The 20,199-nt window shown below is 56.6% G+C and overlaps 1 protein-coding gene across 1 annotated transcript in view; it reads right to left on the bottom strand.

Moving 5' to 3' along the window:
- LOC125635193 (dedicator of cytokinesis protein 2-like) overlaps positions 1-20,199 on the bottom strand; it is a 344,043-nt gene that overhangs the window by 9,849 nt on the left and 313,995 nt on the right. The window contains exons 38-46 of the mRNA XM_048846557.2: positions 14,681-14,771; positions 8,948-9,067; positions 8,006-8,095; positions 7,569-7,673; positions 6,823-6,964; positions 6,224-6,305; positions 5,852-5,936; positions 5,343-5,429; positions 4,423-4,599 (exon numbers count right to left, since the gene is read on the bottom strand). Of these exons, the coding sequence (XP_048702514.2) occupies positions 4,423-4,599; positions 5,343-5,429; positions 5,852-5,936; positions 6,224-6,305; positions 6,823-6,964; positions 7,569-7,673; positions 8,006-8,095; positions 8,948-9,067; positions 14,681-14,771 (979 nt within the window). The remainder of the gene's footprint in view (positions 1-4,422; positions 4,600-5,342; positions 5,430-5,851; positions 5,937-6,223; positions 6,306-6,822; positions 6,965-7,568; positions 7,674-8,005; positions 8,096-8,947; positions 9,068-14,680; positions 14,772-20,199) is intronic.

The raw sequence follows: 20,199 nt of genomic DNA, 5'->3' as shown, positions 1-20,199 counted from the left end.
GGTCAGACCCAGGAAGGTGGAAGCTGTGTGAGCTGTGTGTCCTGAAGACAGGCTGCTCACAGAAAGGAGACTTCCCCGGAGTCCTGACTGGCTTCGTAGGGAGCAGTTTCAGAGCATCGCCTGGGGACTCCGTGACAACTGGTGGCAGCGGTGGGATGTACTGCACCCCGTGGATGGCGCTTCCTGCAGTAAGTGACTGGGGAGCAGTAAAACGAAGGGGGATTGATGAGGACCAGGCGTGCTGAAGGCTCAGAGAGGAGTGGTTTCGGGGGGCGGTTAACCTCTGGGAGTGTGTGACCAGCGAGAAGGACTGTGCAGTAACAGGGGTCCCCCGGGGGATTGCAGCGAGCAGACCCAGGGGCGGAGGAGTCTGCCGCTCGACCCTGGCAAAGAGGTGGTGACCTTGAGAAGGGCTGGCACACTAGGGGTTCTCCCTGGAAACTGTGGGGAGCTGAGAGCATTCAGGCCTGTGAGTCCACAACAACTGGGGAAGAGCGGAGTGATGGCCTGTCACCGTCTCCTGAAGAAGGACATTGTAACCCTGTGCAGAAAGAGAGGGTTGCGCATTGGAAAGTTCACCAAAGCACAGTTAAATCGTGCAGCTGGAGGAGGATGACCGCTCTAAGGAACAGATTCCTGACCCCCAAATGGGGCTATAGCAGGATCTGGGAGCAGCTGGAGTGGTAGCCAGGCATTGCCAAGACTCCTGTCCCCAGCCAGACAGGGGTCTTCACGATTGGGTTCTCCATTGGGGTATTGGAGGCGGACGGGATTGGAGCTGAGTCTGAGAGAGCAAGAGGACTGTGAGAGACAGCGAGAGCCCGAGAAAGAGCTGCAGAAGCAGCAGCAGCATGAACTGGCGGTGGTGGAGCGGAGAGGCCTAGGGGACCCCCTGGGACCTGGGGTGAGTGGGGACAGACCCTGGGTGGCCAGTTCCGCAGGGAACCTCGAGATTAAATTGCTGCCCCTGGTTAAGGAGGGGGGGATGTGGATGCCACCTCACTGCCTTTGAGCAGGCTGGAGATTTGAACCAGGGGGACCCTGCGGAAAAGCCCCGGTGTCTAGCTCCCTTGCTGGGTCCCAAGGCCATAGACTCCGTCCGCCAGATGGGTGGGGAGGTGGACAGGCTCCCACTCCTGACCCCAACCTATATGTCTGTGTGGAGTCTCCTGGGCTCAGGCCCCTCGGACCTCCAGTGGGAGTGGAAGGTGATGGTCAATGGGGAGGTTTCAGAGTAACAGCCGTGTTAGTCTGTATTCGCAAAAAGAAAAGGAGTACTTGTGGCACCTTAGAGACTAACCAATTTATTTGAGCATGAGCTTTCGTGAGCTACAGCTCACTTCATCGGATGCATACCGTGGAAACTGCAGCAGACATTATATACGCACAGAGACCATGAAACAATACCCCCTCCCACCCCACTGTCCTGCTGGTAATAGCTTATCTAAAGTGATCATCAAGTTGGGCCATTTCCAGCACAAATCCTCTGGCCCTCTGGTGAGACCCTGGGACAGAGAGAACTGTTGTCAGGCCCTGGGTGGTGCAGCCTCAGATGCTGAGGGGCTGGGTGAGCTGGGTAAGGGTCCCAGGGACGAAGCCCCTCGCCCTGCCTATGGCCCAGATCCCTGTGCAGACCCAGGAGGGGTGGGGCTGGCTGGCCGTTGGGGTGCTCGAGGACCCAAGCTGCGAGACCCTGTTGTGGGGTGACTGTGTCTCTTTGGGACAGGATCCAGGCCTTGCTCCTGTAACTGCCCAGGGTTTGAATTTGAATCCAGGGAACCAGTCGCTGGAGAGGGGGCTCATGCTGGCTCTGATGCAGTGAGGAAAGCAGTGAGCTCGCTGCCTACCCCCACTGGGACAGCAAGGGCAGCGCTGAGCACAGTGGGAGCTGAGACCCCAGCTGAGTGGGGGGAGACACAGGCAGGGCAGGGGATCTGTGGGGAGTGGCAAGGTGCTTGGTAAGGAAAGTTTGGATGAGCCTAGGCAGCCTTGTGAGCTGATGGCTGTGTCTAGTCAGCAGGGTGGGAAGGCGAGGAGAGTGGAAGATGAGTGTCCCTGGACCTTGCCTGTTAGCTGGGTGGAGAATTGGGACAGTGAAGGAAAGGTGCCTGTGTCTGTCATGGGTATTGACTTGCCTATGAAGGGAGCTACCCTGATCTCCAAGCAGTTGTCTGTGACCAGCCTTGTGTGCTGGGACCAGGGGAAAGAGATCCCAAAGTGTGTCTGGGAAAGGAGAAAGTGTGTCCGGCTCCTCTTTGTCTGTGGAGCAGACAGAAGGGGCCTTTCAGCCTGTGATGGTTGAGGGTCGTGCAGTTGTCTCAGAGCTGGTTCTGGATTCAGCTAAAGCCCAGGAAGGGAAGGGCCCTAAGTTTGTGTCTGCTCGGGAGAATGGCCCTGTAACTAGGTCGCATCCAGTTAGTGTCTATGTAAAATCCCAGAGAGCAGACAATTCTGGTGCTTGTATTTTGCCTGTTGCTAGTGTGCTGTTGGAAAGGGTGTAGCAACTCTGTCTAATCAGGGTGAGATCCTAGCCAGGGCACAAGGAGAGAATGAAGGTGATGTGATTGTGTTACCTACTGAGGGTGTGGAAACCTGTCGCAAGAAGGAAAAGATTCCTGAACTTGTGTGTGGCAAAGCGAAGGAGAATGCTTCTGACCTTTTATCTAGAATGTCTGTAAGTTTGCCTGAAAGGGGATTGTGTAGGAATCCGCCTGACGGGCCAGATGTAAGGGAGACCCAGAAAGAGTTGGACATTAGGAAAAACTATTTCACTAGGAGGATGGTGAAGCACTGGAATGGGTTACCATCTGTCACGGAGTCCCTGGGGGATGCTCTGGAACTGCTCCCTACGAAGCCAGTCAGGACTCCGGGGAAGTCTCCTTTCTGTGAGCAGCCTGTCTTCAGGACACACAGCTCACATAGCTTCCACCTTCCTGGGTCTGACCTCAGAGCATTTCAGCCTCCTCTGCCCCTCCGTGCGCTTCCCCCAGTGAGTCCGCCCAGGCGGGGTCCTGGGGAAGCCAGAGGGTCCTGCCCCCCAACTCCGCAGTCAGACGGGACTCTCAGCCGGCCAGTAAAACAGAGGTTTATTAGATGACAGGAACATGGTCTAAAACAGAGCTTGTAGGTGCAGAGAACAGGACCCCTCAGCTGGGTCCATTTTGGGGGGCAGTGAGCCAGACAACCACGTCTGCCCTTCACTCAATGTCCCAGACAGCCCCAAACTGAAACTCCCTCCAGCCCCTCCTCCTCTGGGCTTTGTTCCTTTCCCGGGCCAGGAGGGCACCTGATTTCTTCGTTCTCCAACCCTTTAGCTCTCACCTTGCAGGGGGGAAGGGCCCAGGCCATCAGTTGCCAGGAAACAGGGTGTCGGCCATTCTCTGTGTCCAGACCCCTGCACACACATGCCCTCTAGGGCTCTGCAATGATCATACACCCTTATCCCACCCCCTAGATTCTTAAGAACTGCCTAGGGGACACTGAGGCACCCCCACACTATTCAGAGGAACCATTAAGAACAGCCCCACTTCGTCACACCATCCTTTTTAAGGTCAGGCTTGACAAAGCCCTGGCTGGGATGATTTAGTTGGGGATTGGTCCTGCTTTGAGCAGGGGGTTGGACTAGATGACCTCCTGAGGTCCCTTCCAACCCTGATATTCTATGATTCTATGAGCCGTGGGCTCCCTCCTCTGCTCCCTGCCCCCCAGCTCTGCTGGTGCCCCTCACTCCCAACGCGCAGCCCCTGCTACCCCAGCAATGGGCTCCCCACCAGCTCTGCCGATGCCCCTCACTCCTGACTTGCAGGCCCCAGCTATGTGAGCCAGGGGCTCCCTCCTCTGCTTAGGGTTGCAAACTTTCTAATTGCACAAAACTGAACACCCTTGCTCTGCCCCACCCACTCCATCCCCCCTCCCTCCATCGCTTGCTCTCTCTCACCCTCACTCACTTTCACCAGGCTGGGGCAGGGATTGGGGTGTGGGAGGGGGTGCAGGCTCTGGACTGTGGGGTGGGTCTGAGGGGTTTGGAGCACAGGAGAGGGCTCCAGCCTGGGGCAGGGGGTTGGGGTGTGGGAGGCAGTGAGGACTTTGGCTGGGGGTGCGTGCTCTGGGGTGGAGCCAGAAATGAGGGATTATGCGTTCAGGAGGGGGCTCAGGCTTTCTTCCCCTAGGCCCTACACAAATCCCCACCTGCCGCCCCAGCCCTGTCTCACCTGCTGATGCTCCTCACTCCCAACCTGCAGCCTCTGCTGCCCCAGCCCTGGGCTCCCCATAGACGATAACTCCTCTGTGATGTTTTACAGTGCTCATTGCATGACACCAGCTCAGTGGAGGCAGGTGGTGAGGCCCCCTTGTTTGGGGTCAGCCCTGCAGAGCAGCAGGACTGCTCTCTGCCCCCCCCCCCCCGAGCCCCCCAGCTCTCACCGTCTCATACTTGGCGAAGCCACCCATGACGGCCGGGTCCACGATGCCGTTGAGCAGCATGGAGAGCGGGTTGACCGGCAGGCTGGGCTCGCTGTGGTGCCGGTTGATTTCGGTCAGGATTTTCTCATTGGTTTTCTTCATGGTCTCAATGGCATTTTCCAGGGGGCTGATGATGGTCTGGGCCAGGGGAGGGGGGATGTTTAGTGGCTGCAGAGGTCTGGGGGGCCCCCCGGCTTGCCACAATCCCGCCTGAGAACAGGCCACGCTGGGCAGGCTGTGATCCCCCACAGGGACCCTACTGCAAACCTCGCCTGCCTGTGTCCAAGCTGCTCCGAGGGTCATGTCACCAGTTGACACTCCCAACACGCAGGGCGTCTCCAGACTCAGTGAGAGGAGGGATGGGGAGGCCAAGTCCTGGCTCTGCTGCATCCACACCCTGTGTCTGGGGACTTCTGGGCAAGCCAGGCTTTCTTCCCCTAGGCCCTACGCAAGCAGGGCAGGGGCCACCTCTCCCCGCACTAGCGCTGGAGTTCACCAGGCAGCCAGACGGGACTGGCCAGAGAACACTGAATCCAGCTTTAATCAGGTGTGATAAAGAGGGAATGTGGGCCTCAGTTTCCCCCAGACCTTGCATGGCTCCCCAGAGTGGGGTGGGGGGTTATGTTTGCTCTCAGGACAGACCAAGAGTAAGGAACTGGCTGAAACTGAGCCAGAGCACCAGGGGGTCGGAGAGACAATGCCAGCTCCAGTGACTCCCAGGTCTCCTGCCTCTCAGCCCGGAGCTGAGCAGAGACCCCAGCCGAGAATGAAGGCCGGGGTGGGGGGACTAAACATCAGAGGAGGGCACCCCCCGCCCGGGGCTTGGCTCGGCACACCCCCGCTTCCCTCCTCCCTCAGCTCCTCCCGTGCAAGGGCCTCACCCTGGTGGTCGCTGTGACCATAAACCAGCGCAGGATGCCAGGCAGCGGATAGGCTGTCACGAAGGTCGTTCTCTCAATCCACATGGTCTGGGGGGGGTGGGGGGGGTGTCAGAGCTCAGTCATCACATGGGCCTGGGCTGAGGGAAGCTGAACAGCTCCTCCCACCTGGGAACCCCCCCAGCCCCCCAGAGCACAGGGCTCCCCTCAACGCTCCCCTGGACCCCGCAGAGCACAGGACTCCCCTCGACGCTCTCTCACCTTCCCAGAGCACAGGGCCCCCACCGCTCCCCTGCCCCCCAGAGCACAGGGCCCCTCCCCTCAATACTCCCTTGCCCCCCCCAGAGTACAGGGCCCATCCCCCCTATGCTCCCTCGCCCCACCCCAGAGCACAGGGCTCCCACTGATGCTGCCCCAGCCCCCCATATTCCCTCATTGCTCACTCCCACCCTGGCACACTGGCACCCCACCAATGCCCCCTAAGCATGGGGCTCCCCCAGGAATGGGCTCACCGCAAACTCGTTGTCAGGGTCCTTCGGGCCTTTTCTGAAGGGCCGCGAGTAGCTGAACTGCTGGATGTTGTTGGCTTTATAGAAACTGCAGGGGGAAGGCGGGGTCAGCATGGGGAGGGGCGGGGGCACTCCCTGCATGTAGCGCACCCTGTCCCAGGACCTGCATCAACTTCCCCACCACCCCCAGCACCCATCGTGGCCCCCTGGGGAATTGCCCCCCATGCCCGGGGAAAACCCCTCCCACCCCCCTCCTGGGGAACCGCCTCCCCATGCCTGGGGACTCAAGCCCCCAAGCATCCTTCCTGGCACCAAGGCTGTACTGGGGGGGCACTGGCATGCCCTCCTTGGGGGTTCTGGGCCCTGGGCACTCACTTGACAATCTGCTCGGGGACATTCCTGCCCCTGAATCGGTCCCTGGCCTCCTCCACGGGCTGCACGGTGAAGCACTGGATATCTTGGCCGAGTGAAGGAGCAGCCAGAGCACGGATCTGTCCCAGGCTGAGCCCTGCTGGGGAGGCCCACAGGACCCCTGCGCCCGACACACCCAGCAAGACCCATGCTGGGACTCCTGCACAATGGAAGCCCCACGGTGGGGCACACTCTGGCCTACACGGGGTGCACTCGCGGGAGGGGAGGGCCTACGCAGGGTGCGCTTGGGGCGGGGGACACACTCTGCCAGACTCCAGTGCCCGTGTAACACCAACAGACCCCAGTCGTTGGCAGGCGGGATCGAACCAGGGACCTCTGGAGCTTAGTGCATGAGCTTCTACCCTATGAGCTAAGAGCCACCTGGCTCTTGGCTAAGGCTCTAGCAGCCACAGTTTTTCTCTCTCTAAGTGGTTTTGGGGCCACTAGACGGGACAGAATCCCACACCCAGGAGGTGGGTGCGTTGCACCGGGACACGAGACAGCTGGGCCTTGGCCGCAGAACCGGGACAGCCCCGTCCCCTCCCTAGATACAGGGAGGATACACTGGCCCGGCGAGTCGGTGACATCCTGCTCCGGCGGTGACGTGGTCTGCAGCTTCTCAGCGTAGGGGAAGGGGGTCAACAGCCGCATCTCAAAGTCCTCCCGGCGCTCATACTCCTTGCCTCGGTAAATGAAAACCTTGTTCTGGGGGGTGGGGGGAAAGGTCAGTGTCCCTGTCCTCCTGTCCCATGAGGGCCGTGCCTGCCTGGCTCAGCCCTGCTGAAATGGCCTGGCCTAGCGTGGGTGGGGGGTACCAGCTGGTGCTGGTAGGGGATGTGGGGCCAGCTTGGCCCATTGCAGGTGGGGGAGGAATCAGCTGGTGCTGGCAGGGAGTCGGGGGCCCGGCCTGGCTCCTCCCCCACTACCTCACCCTCCTCCCCACACCCTGCTCTGCCATTGCCCTTTGGCCCCTCCCCTACTATCCCAGCCCTTCCCGCTGTCAGACCCTGTTGGAGTCTCTCTCAGGGAAGTCGTGGCAGGGTCCCCAGGCCGCGGGGTCTCAGGCTGTGGGGGACTTTCCAGAGGAGGATCCCTGGGGCAGCAGGGGGAGAGGAGCAGGGCGGGGTCTGGGGCTTGGCCATCAGCAGGGGGCCCTCGCCCAAGGCTGTCAAAGGGGCCGACACCGACCTGGCATCTGGGGCCCAGGAGCACATGCCAGTGCTCAGCTGTGGGCTGGCAGAGGGTGGGATGCTGGCCTGGCTGGGTGGTTGGCTGTGATGGGCCCCAGGAGAGGCAGGGGGTTTCTTACCCGCAGGAACGTGGGGAAGCCCTGCCCGTAGTAGCCCACGGCGAAGTAGTCTGGGCTGGGCCGCAGCACCTTCAAGATGTTCTCATAGAACTTTGCCTCCCGCTGCTACAAGACACAGGATGGGGCCCGACCCCCCTTAGACTGTGTTTCACCCCAAAGCCACTACCCAAGAGGAGCCAGATTGGAGACCGGCTCTGCCAACTCCCCAGAACTGTCCCCTCCTATCCCAGTCCTGCTGCTGCCCCTCAATCCCAGCCGGCAGCCCCCTGCTAGCCCAGCCATGGGCTCCCCCAAGCTCTGTCGGTGCCCCTCACTCCCGACCTGCAGCCCCCTGCTTCCCAGCCCTGGGCTCCCAGTCCCTGCGAGCTGACAGCGTCCCTGCCTGCAGCCCACCTTGCACACTCAGTTCCGAGGCGCAGCGCCCCCTGGGGACTCACCAGGATGTCACTCAGCATTTCGTACTCAAAGACCTCACTCTCGTACTGCTCGGCCAGCTCCTTGCAGATGTGAATCGCCTCCTCCCACATCTGCTGGGAGACGGGGGGCAGAGTCAGGGGCTACCTACGGGGCTGGGAGGGGGGTGGGAGTGTTTCTTACACAGCTCTGCTCTGGGCATTGCCTCCAGCACCCACTGATCTGCTGCTGGGGCACAGGGGTCAATGCCTGGGCAGGTTCTGCCCCCACTCTGCCAGGCCAAGGGGGCCACCAGCTGTGCTGTGGGACCGGCCCTGGGAGAGGTTGTGATGAGCCCATCTGGAGAGGCCAGGCCCAGGCTGTGGGGGAGAGTGTGGCATTGGATGCTGGGCACCCCTGCCACAGGGATCGGGCCTTGGCAGCGGATGGCAGCTGCATGGCCGCAGTAGGGGCAGTTGGGCCTAGACAGGCCTGGAGTGACCTCGCGGTGCGGCTCGTCCCCCGGGCAGGGCTGCAGCTGGACTGGGCCCACTAGAGCCATGGGCTGGCAGCTGCTGCAGTTTCACCAGCATCCTGCAGGGGGCACTCCCGCACCAGGGCTGAGCTGGGACCCAGCTCACCTGAGTGGCTGCCCATGTTCTGGGAGGCCCCACCTGGAGGGGGGCAGTGCCCAGACCCCCAGGGGACGAGGGGAACTGGTGAAACTATCAGAGCTCCTGGGGCCAGTGCTGGAGAGGGGTACGGGCCGCAGGGAGAGGGGGTAGGGGGCCGTGGGGAGGGGCTGCAGGGATGGGGGTACAGGCCATGGGGAGGGAGGTATGGGCCCATGGAGAAGGGGGTACAGGCTGCAGGGAAGGGGTATGGGCCCATGGGGAAGGGGGTATGGGCTGCACAGAAGGGGTACAGGCCATAGGAAGAGGGGTACAGGGGGGGAGTCTCCCTGGGTCACACCCCCCTGCACTCACCTTGCCCTGGTCGAAGTAGTGGATGATCTGGTTGTAGAGAGCCTCCTTCAGCTGGCGCTGGGTGTGCAGGCTCTGGCTATGGGAGCCCTGCATGGGGGCTGTGTTCGGCTCATCTGACCACTGTGGAGAGGCACACAGACCCCGCGTCGCCACAGACCCATTGCCCCCCACCACATGGCATGCAGCAGCAGGAGATGGGCTCCCCCTGACTCCCCCAGGGCTCTGGGTCCAATACTCCGCCTCCCCCACCCAGGGCTCTGGGTCTGGTACCCTGACTCTGTCCCCCCAGCACCCAGAGGGCTTCCCCCATTCCCAGAACCCCAAGCAGCCACAGGGTCCCCGTCCCCCGAGAAGCTGTGTGTGCAGCAGCAGGGTCCCCGTCCCCCACATACCCTGAGGAGCCACGTATGCAGCAGCAGGATCCCCCTCACCCCCACCTGGAGGAGCTGGCCATGCAGAAGAGGTTCCTCACCTCATGCAGTGACTGCGGCTCTCTGATAAGCCTATCCCGGCAGGGGCTTCACATCAGGGCACAGGCACCCCCGAGCCCGTGGGTGGCAATTCCCAGCTCAGTGTCCATTGGGCCCATGCCTGCTCCCTCGGCCTCCTCGTGCCAGACCTGGAGGCTGCACAGGGGTGCGCGGGAGAACTGCTCTCAGTTCCTTCCCTGCCTAAATGCCCCTGGGGACAGCCCGAAGCAGAGGGCACAGAGGGGGACTGGCGTGCCCACAGGGCCACATCTCTAAGAAAATGTGAGTAACCTCCTCTTCTTCCAGCAGCATCCCTATAGGGGGTGTGATGACGCGCTTTGCCACACGCTGGAGAGCGTCTCCTGCTGGCCGCTCTGGGGACTAGCTCTACGAGGCTAATGCCCCTTCCTGCAGGTCTGCCGGTCTCTCCACTGCTCTCCTGCTCTGCAGCCCCTCTCTCACTCCAGCAGCTGCCCTGCCTCTTTGGGACTTGGCCCTCGGCCAGCTCACTAGCGGTTCCCCTTCCAGGGGGGTCTCCCCACAGTCCCAAGCAGTGTGCCCATTCGCTGCCCAGGAGCCACTCTCTCCGCAGCTGGCAGGGGAACCCGGGCCCCTCTGCTCCAGGTTTGGCTCAGGGACCCTCAAATCAGCAGCCAAGGTGAGTTCCTGCCCAGGCCTTTCTGCCACTTTCCCTGAGCCTTTCCTACCTGGCTGACTTCCTCCCCCTCTGTGTTCACCAGCCTCCCGACTCCCCCCTCCCCAGACAGTAACTGCAGGTTCCAAACACCCCTCCCTTCTCCCAGCCCCCCTGCTTCCAATTCCCTGTCTTCATACACCCAGCACAGCTGGTTCCTCCTCAGCGGGCTCCCTCCCTCTGTCCGGGGATTGTTTAGCTCCCTTTCTCAATCTGCACAGCATGCCACTTCGGGGCCTCCCGAGCAATATCCCAAGGGGAGGAGGGAGCTTTGGAGTCCAGAACTGAAGATAGCCCAGCAGAACCGAGTGCTGGTGGCACGGATCAGGACATAATGCACTGAAGCCCACGGAGCAGCCCTGCAGAGCTCAGATACTGGCATGTTCTGCAGCAGTGCTGGAGCGGTTGCCCGTGATCCGGGTGAATGTGCTCGCAGCACCCCTTGGGGGTGAACGCCTGCAGCATCCTCACAAGTACTAACACACCCGGACAGCCATCTCGATAGCCTGAGCAGAGAGCGAGGAGCCCTTCAATCTACCCCAAAGGAGACGGACAGCCTAGGAGACTCGCTTGGTCCTGTCTCAGTAGAAAGTCAACGCCCTTCTAACCTCCAGGGTATGAATACAGGCTTCCTGCAGAGCACCATGTGGCTTCAGAAAAACCCTGGTGGACCAATGGATTGGTCAGGATGGAACCTTGACAGAAGCTTAGGTAAGAACTTAGCGTGTGACGTGAAGACACTTTGTCCTTGAAGAACAGCATAAAGACAGAATCTGCTACCAAATCACCAGTCTCCCCGACCCTTAGTGATGGCCACTAAGAAAGCTGCTTTCATAGACAAATGGAACAGAGGACAGGTTGGAATACGTTGTGGAGAACTTGGGTGTCAAGCTCCCATCTGTAGTGCTGTGGTGCTCCCAATACCTGGGAAGTAGACTGCTGAGATCTGGCTCTGATGAGCGAGGCACCAGTTCCACAGCTTCAGGGCACAGGGCGGGGGTCTTGCTGCTTATTGATACAGAACACATGATGCATTGTCTGTCATGGCCCTGACAGGGGCAGCATTCTGGACAGCCCTGAGCTCCAACAGATCGATGTGCAGTCTAGTTTCCTGAGCTGTCCATCGGCCCAGAGTCAAAGGGCACTGAGGTGGGCCCCCAGCCCACAGCGATGTGTCTGGTGTTAAAGTCCGGAGAGGGATCCCTGCACAGACACTGGGCTGATCCTTCCACCAGCCAAGGGAGACATCCACTTGTGCAGGAGCCGTCAACTGTCTGTCCAAGGTGCCTCTGACTGGAGAACAGGTCGTTCTGAGCCAACCCTGGAAGCAGCAGAGGCAAAGGTGCAATGGTGCAAGCTGCCACGTGCCCCAGAAGCTGACGACCATTCCTTATTGTGGTCCAAAGGTGGCCTGGAATTGCCCATCCCAGACCTGACAAGATTACAGATCTGTCTAAGGGAAGGTAGGCCCCGGCTTGTCAACGAGTCCAAATACGCCCCTGTAAACTATCTGCCATATCAGAGTTAATGGGACTATTTGACATTCAGCTGCAGACCCAACCCCTGGAACAGAGTGAGGGCTGGTGGGTGCCAGGTAGCACTGCTTCGCAGGAATGGCCCTGGAGTAGGCAGCCACTGAAATCTGGGGAGACTACGATTGCTTCTTGTTGGAGGTAAGCAGCCACTCCTGCCAGCCCCTCTGAGAACACCCTGGGCTGAGGAAAGGCCGCAGGGAATCACTGGGTATTGGAAATGATCCTGGCCTACGGTCAAGTGAAGCTATTTCCTGTGCGATGGGTGTATTGCTATATGGAAATAGGAATTTTGCATGTCAACAGCTGAAAACCAATCCCCCTCCTCCAGTGAAGGAATTATAGCTGCCAGAGTCACCTGAACATCCGAAATCTCAGCAACTTGTCTCGAAGTCTTAGATCGGTCTCTGCCCTCCATCCCTCTTTGGCACAAGGAAATACTTGGGAGTAAAATCCTTTGCTCTTGTGAAGAGGCAGGACCAGGGCTAGTGCTAGGTATGCAGGGACCTGCCTATGGACAGAACTCTAATGTTTTTCCATGCCATGTGGTGGGCAGCTTGTTTTTAGAATAAAGGAAGCACAGGCCGCATGGCAAGAGACTATAACAGGCAGCTGCATCTCCTCCATCTTGTCTTCAGTCCTGCTTCTTACCTCTGGAGGAACCTTGCTACAAACTGAAGCTCTGAATAAAGGACTGAATGACCCATCCCAGCTGTGGATGTTCTCCAGAAACTTGATTTGACCCTGCAGTTTATTCCATCACTGCTACAAACCTGAACCAAGAACTTTGCCATTACTGTATGCAATTGATTCCATTGAACCAATTCTAGCTCTCATCTATATTTCTTTCTTTTTATGAATAAACCTTTAGATTTTAGAGTCTAAAGGAGAGGTGGCCAACCTGAGCCTAAGAAGGAGCCAGAATTTACCAATGTACATTGCCAAAGAGCCACAGTAATACATCAGCAGCCCCACATCAGCTTCCCCCACCCCCAATCCCAGCGCCTCCCACCCACCGGCAGCCCCATCGATCAGAGCCTCCCCCTTGTTCCCCGCACCTCCCGATCAGCTGTTTTCTGGCGTGCAGGAGGCTCGGAGGGGTAGGGGGAGGAGCGAGGGCACGGCAGGCTCAGGGGAGGGGGCGGGAAGGGGTGGAGTTGGGGCAGGGCCTGTGGCAGAGCCAGGGGTTGAGCAGTGAGCACCCCCCGGCACACTGGAAAGCTGGTGCCTGTAGCTCCAGCCCCGGAGTCGGAGCCTGTACAAGGAGCCGCATTTTAACTTCTGAAGAGCCCATGTGGCTCCGGAGCCACAGCTTGGCCAACCCTGTTCTAAAGGATTGGCAACAGCGTGATTTGTGGGTAAGATCTGACTTGTATATTGACCTGGGTCTGGGGCTTGGTCCTTTGGGATCGAGGGAACCTTTGTTCTGTTACTGGGTATTGGTTTTCATAACCATCTGTCCCCATAACGAGTGGCCCTGGTGGTGATACTGGGAAATTCAAGTGTCTAAGGGAATTGCTTGTGTGACTTCTGGTTAGCCAGTGCAGTAAAACCAAAGTCCTCTCTGGCTGGCTGGTTTGGTGTGCCTTAATAGTAAAGGAACTGCAGCTTTGGGGTGTAACTGCCCTGCCCTGAGCAATTTGTCCTGAATTGATACTCTCAGTTCTGTCCCACCAAACGCCACATTGTTACAGAGCCCGATCTTCCCCGTGACTCTCCCCGAATGGGTTCCTGAAGGGATATGCTGGAGGCCCCTGAAAGGAAAGAGAGGAGACTGAGTCTCCTTCATCCTCGTCCATCTCATCCAGTGGAGGAGCAACTGCCGAAAACGGTGGAGAGTCCTGTGGTACCAGGGACAGTGGTCCAGAGAGCAGGGTCTCGGTACTGAGATGCACTTGGTAACCATGAGGTGCAGGGACCCCGGTTCATCCATTATCAAGAGGTAGGGACCAGTACCGACACAGTAGCCGAGGAGATGGCCTCAAAGCTGACAGTACCATCGAGGGCGGGCACACTGGTGTTGATGGACATGGGATCTGATGCTGTTGCTTGCTTGGTGCCGAGGGTGTCATAGGTACCGATGGCGAGGCTCAGCTTGACTGCTTGGGCTTGCCCTCCTTGCTGGCAGAGTGTACCGAGGCCCTGCAAGAGCTCGGTCTCCTTTGAGCTCGGGCACTCTGCAGCTGTACCGGAGGCAGAGTCCTTCCACTCGATCGTGCTGAGGCACGAGGTCAAGGCTCCGGAGAGCATGGATCTTGCTGGGGACCTGGACTTTTTCAGAGCTGGCTCCTCAGGGTGAAAGTCCGCGTTCCTCTTTTTAGAGGCCTTCCCTGAAGCCCCCAAACCCTTCCTTCTCTTAGGGGAAGCCTGCGCCAAGGCAGATGGGCGCTGGGTCTGTCCGGAGAGAGGCGTACAGGGGGCTCTCCTGACCTGACTCAGATGCTGGCAGACAGGAGCGTTTCATCATGAACAGTCCGAGTTTCATCTTCCTGTTCTTCCTTGAGGGCCAGGTAGAAGCTGCACTTCTGGGGGACGTGGGGCTCCCGCACACAATGGACATGCTTGGCATGGCTGTCGTTCCAGGCATGGCCTCGTGAGCCAGGAATGTCCTGCCAGGGAAACCAGACTCCCAGCAGGAGAAGTGAGGAGAAAAAAACAACCTCATGGCTACTTAGCTAACAAACGCTAACTGTACTGAACTGTGCCATCCTAGTCCCAGAGAGAAGCAGAGAAGCCCAGGCACATTTGGGATCCATCTCTGGCCAAAGCGGTTGAGAAGGAACAGAGGCCGGTTCTCCTGCGTACTCCCACATAGCCTCGCTGTCTGGCACAAGGAGGCCTAGGACGCACACGGGGGCTGAACGGATGCTGCGAGCTGAGACTCTCCCTGAAATGGAGCAGCCGCTGGGACAGGTCTCTCGAAGAGAAAGCAGGGTGCCCCCCGGCCCAGTACCATGAGGAGCCACACGCACAGCAGCAGGGTCCCCCCATGCCCTGAGGAGCCGCGCGTGCAGCAGCAGGTCCCCTCCCCCTGTACCTTGAGGAGCCGCGCGTGCAGCAGCAGGGTGTAGGCCGCCTCGGTGTAGTTTTCGTAGCTGACGTGCAGGTCCTTGAGCTTGTACAGGTACCTGGAAGCGAAGACAGCCAGGGGTTAGCACTCTCTGTGGTTCCACTGCGGGGTGGTGCCCGTGCTGGGCCACCGGGGAGGCTTGGCTAACCTGGGCCCACGTCCCCGGCCCGCTCACACCGCAGTGGGGCTGATACTAGGCTAAACCCAGGGTGGGGGAAATGGCAGCAGCCTCACCTTGCCCTGATGGCTGCACAGCATAGCACAGGGCTCTGCACCCCTGCAGCTTCTCCCAGGCTTCCCCCGGGCCAGGTGGTGCCTGGTGTACTGGTCTGCGCACTGCCCAGAGACTTCAGGGCTGCCCAGAGCTGATCCCACAGCCCCTGGTGTCACATGGGCTCCAGGAAAAGCCAGAGCCACTCTCCCTCCATCTCCTCCCCAGCGGGGCAGGGCCAAGCTGTGCAGAGGGGCCGGGGGAAGCTCCAGGGTAATTAGCCCAAAGAGCATTTTCACGGTGGGGAGCCTTTGTCCTCAGGGCTCCGGCCCACCTGGGTTTGGAAATGCCGCCTGCCATCCCCAAGAGCCCCGGTGCCAGGCCAAGCCTCCCAGGGTGGGTTGTTCTGGGACCTGGCTCAGAGAGAGCCCTCAGCTCCTGCAGAGCATGGGGCATCTCTAAACAGCATCAGCTCCCAAAGTTCAGGCAGATCCAGGGCAACCGCTGCCTCCTCCCAGTGTAGATCTTCCCACAGAGCACCTGGAAGTGGCCCAGTCTCCTCCTGACCCTGCTGCCTGGGACAGAGCTGCTGGCCTCAGCAAAGGAAAGAGAAGGTTACTCACCCTGTGCCACCACTGAGGTTCTTCAAGATGTGTGTCCCTGGGTTGCATCCCTGCGCCTTTGCTCAGAGAGGTTTAGTGGCAGTACCCATATGGGTCGTGCATGTGTGGTGTTTGCCTCACGATGCCGTTAGCACCTCCTCTAGCGTGCAAGGCCGGGACCCCACAGTTCTGTCTCTACCGCAGAGTCCTGTATCGAACTCCCAAGTAGAGGAGTGGAGGGAGCGTAGTGGAGACATCTCGAAGAACCTCAGTTACTGCACAAGGTGACTAACCTTCTCTTCTGCTTCGAGTGCTGTCGCTGTGGGTGCACCACTCCAGGTGACTGTAGAGCAGTGCCCTCCTTAGGACAGAAGGAGCTTGGAGTTGGTTGGTTAATTGAGGATGGCACTGCTAGCCCTAGCCAGGTGTCTGCTTCTGGACCCTGTGTAACTGCGTAGTGTTTCACAAAGGTGCGTTTGGAGGCCCAGGTAGCAGCTTTACATATGCCTATGAGAGGGACATTGTGCAGAAATGCTACTGATGATGCTATTGATCTGGTAGAGTGTGATCTGGTTCCCACTGGTGTTTGTATACCCTTTAGTTGGCAACCAGATATCCATTTTGAGTCTCTATGGAAGGATATGGGGTTTCCTTTGGACCGTTCCGTGGTGGAGATGAAGAGTTTGGGGGATTTGGTTCTGTCTAGATAGAATGCTAAAGCTCATCTAATGTCCAAGGTGTGCATGACAGCTGCAAGTGCGTTCTCATGGGGTTTGGGAAAGAATGCTGGGAGATGTCTTGGTTGATTTATATGGAAGGACGGTATCATCTTAGGAAGGAATTTTGGATGGGTCCTTAATGTGACTTTGTGTTTAAAAAAAAAATAGTATATGGGGGGTCTGCCATGAGAGCCCCTATTTCTCCCACGCATCGAGCCGATGTGATTGCTATTAAAAATGCAAACTTTATGGATAGTGTGCTGGGGAACAGGTCACCAAGGGTTCGAATGGTGTTCTAGTGAGATCTTTTAAAACTAAAAAGAAAAGGAGTACTTGTGGCACTTTAGAGACTAACCAATTTATTTGAGCATGAGCTTTCGTGAGCTACAGCTCACTTCATCGGATGCATCCGATGAAGTGAGCTGTAGCTCACGAAAGCTCATGCTCAAATAAATTGGTTAGTCTCTAAGGTGCCACAAGTACTCCTTTTCTTTTTGCGAATACAGACTAACACGGCTGTTACTCTGAAACCTTTTAAAACTAAGTTTAGGTCCCAAGATAGTGTAGGTGGATGCACTTCTGGGTAGATTGTTTCTATGCCCCTGAGAAATCATTTAGTGATTGGATGTGCAAATATTGTTGTGTCATCAATTTTTTGGTGAAAGGCAGTGATAACTGCGAGGTGCACTTTGGTCAAACTTATGGATAGGCCAGTGTTTTTTAACTTGAGAATGGAATCTAGTATCAGTGGAAGAGGTGCTGACACCGGTGAGATTTATTTGGTGTTGCACCACTCAGTGAATCTCTTCCATTTCTGTAGGTAAGCCGTATGAGTAGTAGATTTCCTATTGTGTAATAGTACTTGTTTTACTTGTTCTGAACACCCTGATTCATCCTGAGTGAACCATAGAGGAGCCATGCTTTCAGGTGGAGCATCTCTAGGTTCGGATGGAGAATCTGACCCTCGTGCTGTGTTAGAAGGTCCGTGTGAAGCAGGAGAGTGATTGGAGCACATGCTGCCATCCGTGTTACGAAGGGATACCAGGTCTGTCTTGGCCATGTGAGGGCTATCAGGATGACTCTCGCTTTGTCTGTCTTTATTTTCTGTATCACCTTCAATAATGGAGGTAGGGGTGGGAATGCGTATGGGAGAGATGCGTTCCATGTGATTAGGAATGCATCCCCCATCGATCATGTTCCCAAACCTGCTCTCAAGCAGAATCGCGGGCATTTGCAGTTTTGGGCTGTCGCAAAGCGATCTATCACTGGGTGCCCCCATTGTTGGAGTATGTTCTCTAATATCTCCTTGTTCATCTCCCATTCATGATCATGGGTAAATTGTCTGCTGTGGTGTTCTGGGATCCAGGCAGAGATGTTGATATTGTGATGGATGCACCAGTTCCATAATTTTATGGCTTTGGTGCCTAGTGATCGGGCCCCTCCCTGTCTGTTTATGTAGAACATGCATGCAATGTTGTTGGTCATTACTCTTTTGTTCTGGTTCCTTAGTAGCGGTAGGAAATATAGACAAGCATTGCGAACTGCACGGAGCTCCAACAGATTTATGTGTAGCCATGTTTTGTTGGGGGACCACTGTCCCTGAATTGTGTGTTATTACATGTGGGCTCCCCACCCTAAGGGAGGCATCTGTTGTGAGCATTTGGGATGGTGGCTCCTGTGTGAACAGGATTCCTGACCACACATTGTTGGGTTGTGTCCACCATTCTAGGGATTCCTTGACTTTGAGTGGCACTGTGAATCGTCTGTTTAGGCCATGTTTGTGGGGCCCGTAGATGGTTCATAGCCATCCCTGAAGGCATTGCATATGTAATTGTGCATGTTTCACTATGCATGTGTATGCTGCCATGTGACCTAGAAGTTGGAGGCAGATGTGGGCTGATATATATGGGCTGCTCATTACTACAGATATGAGGTTGGATACTGTGTTGAATCTAGGGAGGCTTTTGCTTCCATTGAGTCGAGGTAAGCACTGATAAATTCTAGTTGTTGGACGGGCTCTAGGGTTGACTTGTTCTTGTTTATTTGTAGGCCTAGACTCTGGAAGAAGTCTATTGTCTGTCGGGTAGTCTGGATGGCGTCTATTCGACTGTGCGATTTTAGAAGGCAGTCGTCCAGGTAAGGGAATATTATTATCCCTCGTTTTCTTAGGTGTGCCGCTGCCACCGTGAGAATTTTGGAAAAGATTTGAGGTGCCGTTGATAGATCAAAGGGTCAGACTTTGCATTGGTAGTGGTTCGTGTAAATCTGCTAGGATAAATCTGTGAGCGGATTGTAACATGAAAATAAGCATCTTCCAGGGCAAGGGCTGAAAACCAGTCCCCCTGTTCCAGTGCTGGTGTTATTGTTGCTAAGGTGACCATCTTGAACTTTTGTTTTCTCACAAACTTGTTCGGTAGTCTGAGATCCAGGATAAGTCGCCATCTCCCGTTTTTCTTCTGTGTTACAAAATAGTGGGAATAGAAACCCTTCCCCTGTGCTGAGTGGGAACTACTTCCACTGCACTTAGTTGTAGATAGTGATCTATCTCGTCGTAGTAGGTGCTCATGAGAGGGGTCTCTGAAGAGGGAGGGGGATGGGGAGTGGGTGGGGGTGTATAGAAACTAAGAGGATGGCGTAGCCCGTGTGGGTGACTTCTAGGGCCCATTTGTCCATGGTGATGGAAGATCATCTCAGTTAGAAGGGGAGTAGACGGTCTCCAGATGGATGGATGGATGGATGATGTCAGCACTGTAGCATGGGGGAGGTCCTTCAGACCCTCAATCAAGGCTTCAAATTTTCTGGTTGGATGGAGTTTGGGGCGCTGCATCTTTGGAGTCTTTGTCTCTGTCTTTGTTGTTCGTATGATCACTGATGTTGTTGTGGATATGGTGAGTATCTGTTCCTCTGGTACGACTGATACCTATTTTGTCCTCCTTTCTGTGGATGGTATGTAAATGCCTAGGGATCGAAGAGTCACCTGTGAATCTTTCATGATGTGCAGCACTTGATTGGCTGCAAAGAGCTTTTCACCATCAAATGGGAGGGCTTCGTCTGTAGATTGTATTTCTTGGGGTAACCCTGAAGAGTTCAACCACGACGCCCATCGCATGACCACAGCAGTAGCAGTAGATCTAGTAGCTGTGTCTGCTACATCTAGGGATGCCTGCAGGTCTGTCCTCGCTACCCTTCTGAGACCAGTGATTTAAATTGGTCTCTTTTTCCTCAGGTATATCATTAATAAAGTCCAAAAATTTTGCACAGTTTCTGTGGTTATACCTGGCTAGTAGTGCCACACAGTTTGCCACCTAAATTGGAGAGTGGAGGAAGAATATACTTTGCGGCCAAATAAGTCCGACCTCTTACTGCCCTTATCAGTTGTGCTGTTGTTTCCCTCTCTGGCTGGCTGCCTCCACAACCAGTAGTTGGGAGCTGGATGGGTGAATAAAAATTCAGTTCCCTTTGAGGGGATGTAGTACTTTTTGTGAGCCCTCTTGCAGGAAAGTAGTATGGTGGTTGGATGGTGAAGATGTCTGCAAAATGTCCAGTAATACATGTTGGGCTTCCAGTAGTTCTTCGAGAGGAATTTTTAGTTCATCATCCACCCTTTTGAACAAGTCCTGAAAGTGGTTGCTGTCATCGGCGGTGGTTGGGGATGGGGGCATTATTGCCTCATCTGGAGAGGAGGATGTGTTATTAATGTTTGGTGAAGTGTCATGTGCAAGACACTCTTCTTGTTCTTCTACGGGATCCTCCCTTGGATCAGTTGTTAAAGTCTCCGACGGTGTCATAAATATAAAGGGAAGGGTAAACACCTTTAAAATCCCTCCTGGCCAGAGGAAAAGCCCTTTCACCTGTAAAGGGTTAAGAAGCTAGGATAACCTCGCTGGCACCTGACCAAAATGACCAATGAGGAGACAAGATACTTTCAAAGCTGGAAGGTGGGGGGAGGGGGGA

This window comes from Caretta caretta, chromosome 4 (genome assembly GCF_965140235.1).
Source record: "Caretta caretta isolate rCarCar2 chromosome 4, rCarCar1.hap1, whole genome shotgun sequence".
NCBI classification, from domain to species: domain Eukaryota; kingdom Metazoa; phylum Chordata; order Testudines; family Cheloniidae; genus Caretta; species Caretta caretta.
Note: the sequence above shows the minus strand (reverse complement) of the source record. Positions and strands in the feature narration are given on the sequence as shown.